The 2,804-nt window shown below is 35.6% G+C and overlaps 1 protein-coding gene across 1 annotated transcript; it reads right to left on the reverse strand.

The window, feature by feature from the left end:
* Positions 1 to 776: 776 nt before the first annotated feature.
* On the reverse strand, positions 777 to 2,804 carry LOC145588771 (UDP-glycosyltransferase 86A1-like). Its single transcript, XM_081645379.1, has 2 exons — positions 2,236 to 2,804; positions 777 to 1,680 (listed from the first exon to the last, which is right to left on the reverse strand). The coding sequence occupies exons 1-2, from the start codon at positions 2,780 to 2,782 to the stop codon at positions 794 to 796; spliced, it is 1,434 nt and encodes a 477-aa protein (XP_081501505.1). The 5' UTR covers positions 2,783 to 2,804; the 3' UTR covers positions 777 to 793.

The raw sequence follows: 2,804 nt of genomic DNA on the forward strand, positions 1-2,804 counted from the left end.
TAAAACCATTCCTAATTGCATTAGGAATGATAAATCATATTAGGCCCTCCCCTAGATCATTGGGCCGCATATAAAGCTCAAACCGGGCCCAGTTTAGTAAATTGGCCATAACTTCCTCAATATTCATCGGAATTGGGCTTATAATATATCGTTGGAAAGGTCTTTGCAAGCCCCATCCAATTACACTATTATTGGACCCATATCATGGACCAACCAAACTGGATTGGTTGTTTTCTTAAAATAAAGTTTTCAAAAACAGAGAGAAGAGAAAAGAAATAAAAAACTTTCCGCAACACTAGACCTTTCCACACTTTCGTTTCATTCGATTATGATTCGACGTGAAAGGTACTCATCACTGGGTTTGGTTTTGGGGAGACACAAATGGGTGTTTACAATAACTTTAACCATCAATAACTTTAATTATCTATAAGTAAAATTTTAAAAGTTATATATTGTTATAGTACTTATTTAGACGATTTTAACAAAATTCCACATGAACATGTTTTTCCTTACGTATAATTCATAAAAGACGGTCAAATGTAGAGTGGTAAATAGTATAAAAGTCAATGCGAGCCAAGTATAAAAGAACAAAGGAAATACGTAACATAAAACAAAGGAACAACGACTATATGTAACACAAAACAAGCAGCATAAAACATCGAAAAAAATACTAAAAACATCAATATAAAACAAAGGAAAAACAACCAAACACAACCTTAAGATGCAACAACAATAAATCTAATTCAATTAATATGAATAAGTTACATAGCCAACAATTTCATCATCTACTAAACTAAATCAATTGTTCAATAAATTGATCTATATTTTTGCTTGAAGATCCCTCATCTTCTAATGCATTTCCTAATATTTTCCTTACAACATCAATATTTTCCCTCAATTCATCTCCATTTTCTTTACTCATAAATCTCTTAATTTGTGATGCAATCTCCATCCTTTTCGATGGTTGTCCATTGCCAAAATTAATCCCAACTTTCCAATCATCAACCACTAATTTCCGATTAGTAAATTGATCAGTAAATATTGGAAAACACAACATCGGAATTTTATACCATACACTTTCCAACACGGAATTCCAACCACAATGTGTTAGGAACCCACCAATAGCCGGATGAGATAAAACCGCGATTTGATTGGTCCAAGGAACAACAATCCCACGGCCACGAACAACTTCCTCGAATCCAACGGGCAATAGATGATCAGTCTCGTGAAGCACCGTACGTGGGCGAAGCACCCAAACAAAATCAACATTGCTTTCAATAAGACCATAAGCAATTTCCGTAACATCATCTTTTGAGAAATTAGCTAGGCTACCAAATGACACGTACAAAATTGAACCATTAGGCTTAGACCATAGCCATTCTAAGCAACTGGACTCGGTCCACAGACTTGTTGGCACGGCTTTATCCGGTGACACGGGTGAAAAAATTGGGCCAATCGCGTAAAAAGGCATGAGAGCTTGTAGGGCTGAGATAGTGTCCGACTCGAGCTCTTGCACGGTGTTACATAGCACATAGTCTGCTTTTCTAACATCTTGGTATGCCTGAAAAATTAGCTTATGCATGTTTGTTGAGACGTCTTTGTCTTGAAGATATGACATTAGGTCATGTGGTTTAATTGATTGTACACCTGGTATGTAATCAATTGGATCTTTCCGAGTATCTAGTTGTCATTAATAGCAAGGAAAAGTTGAAATATCAGTATATGTGGTAGTAGTAGTAGTTAGTCCTATTCTCAATTTTTGGTAACATTTGAAATTAGAAGAATATGTCATTGTTACAATGACCATTCTAGAGAGTAGAGACCACATAGGCACATGGTAAGGGCGTATGCTAGTTTGAGACAAGTAATACTTCTCATGACTGCTTTATAGTAAAGAATTTGACAAAGTAATCACACTAATACGAAGTAGGAAACAATTTTCTTTTACAAAACGCATGCTAATAAAATACCTTATTGTTAAGCATGTTTAGCTAAGAGTAATCGTATAGTGTAATGTGTGCACATGAGTGGGGACACAATGCATCGAAAAAGCTTATATTATATGAGGACAATTATTGGTCCTTGATGCATATTTCGCGATAATATATTCCACCTAATTTGGGTTTGGATTGTTAAATAATCTGAAAATTTATTCTTTAAAAAAACAATCATGTAAAAATTGCATAAAAATTAAGCAATGGATCTATATAATTAGATAGAGATAGAAAGGATTACCAGAGCAATCAAGGTGGCCATGTTGCTTAAGTAGATGAACATGATAATAAAGATTAAAAACCAAAGCAGGCTCAGTCCAAAACGAAGCCAACCGAAGCCCAAACTTCTTAGCAATCTTAGAGGCCCAAGGATAAAATGTGTCAATAATTAACACATCAACTTTAGGGTTTGACTTTAACACTACCTCCTCAATTTCCTTCTCTACTTGGTCAAACATGCCACCACTCATGTACCACTCTAGGTACTCGTCCAACTTGCCCGTCCGATCAAACTCCAAGGGTAGCCCATCCGAAAACACCCGATATCGGATGTCAACCCCATTGGACCCTTGTCGTGCTTGAGAAAATATATCAATATGGGTGTCTATACAGGGATGGGCTCGAGTTAAATCTTGGTGAAGGAAATCAAAGGTTAAGAAAGTGATAGTGAAGTTTTTTGATGAAGCAAGTTTGAGTGACAAATTGACTGCTGGATTTATGTGACCTTGTAGTGGTAAAGGGAGGATTATTGCATGATGTTTTTTAACATTAGAGTTTTTTTCTTCCATTTTTTTTTTTTTTTTTTGGAGT

This window comes from Chenopodium album, chromosome 2 (genome assembly GCF_948465745.1).
Source record: "Chenopodium album chromosome 2, dcCheAlbu1.1, whole genome shotgun sequence".
NCBI classification, from domain to species: Eukaryota; Viridiplantae; Streptophyta; class Magnoliopsida; order Caryophyllales; family Amaranthaceae; genus Chenopodium; species Chenopodium album.

Excerpts from the sequence above, each read along its gene's own strand:
- LOC145588771 (XM_081645379.1), bottom strand. The coding sequence starts at position 2,782 with ATGGAAGAAAAAAACTCTAATGTTAAAAAACATCATGCAATAATCCTC. Across the intron at positions 1,681-2,235 it reads TGGCCACCTTGATTGCTCTG|ATACTCGGAAAGATCCAATT; the intron begins GTAATCCTTTCT and ends AATGACAACTAG.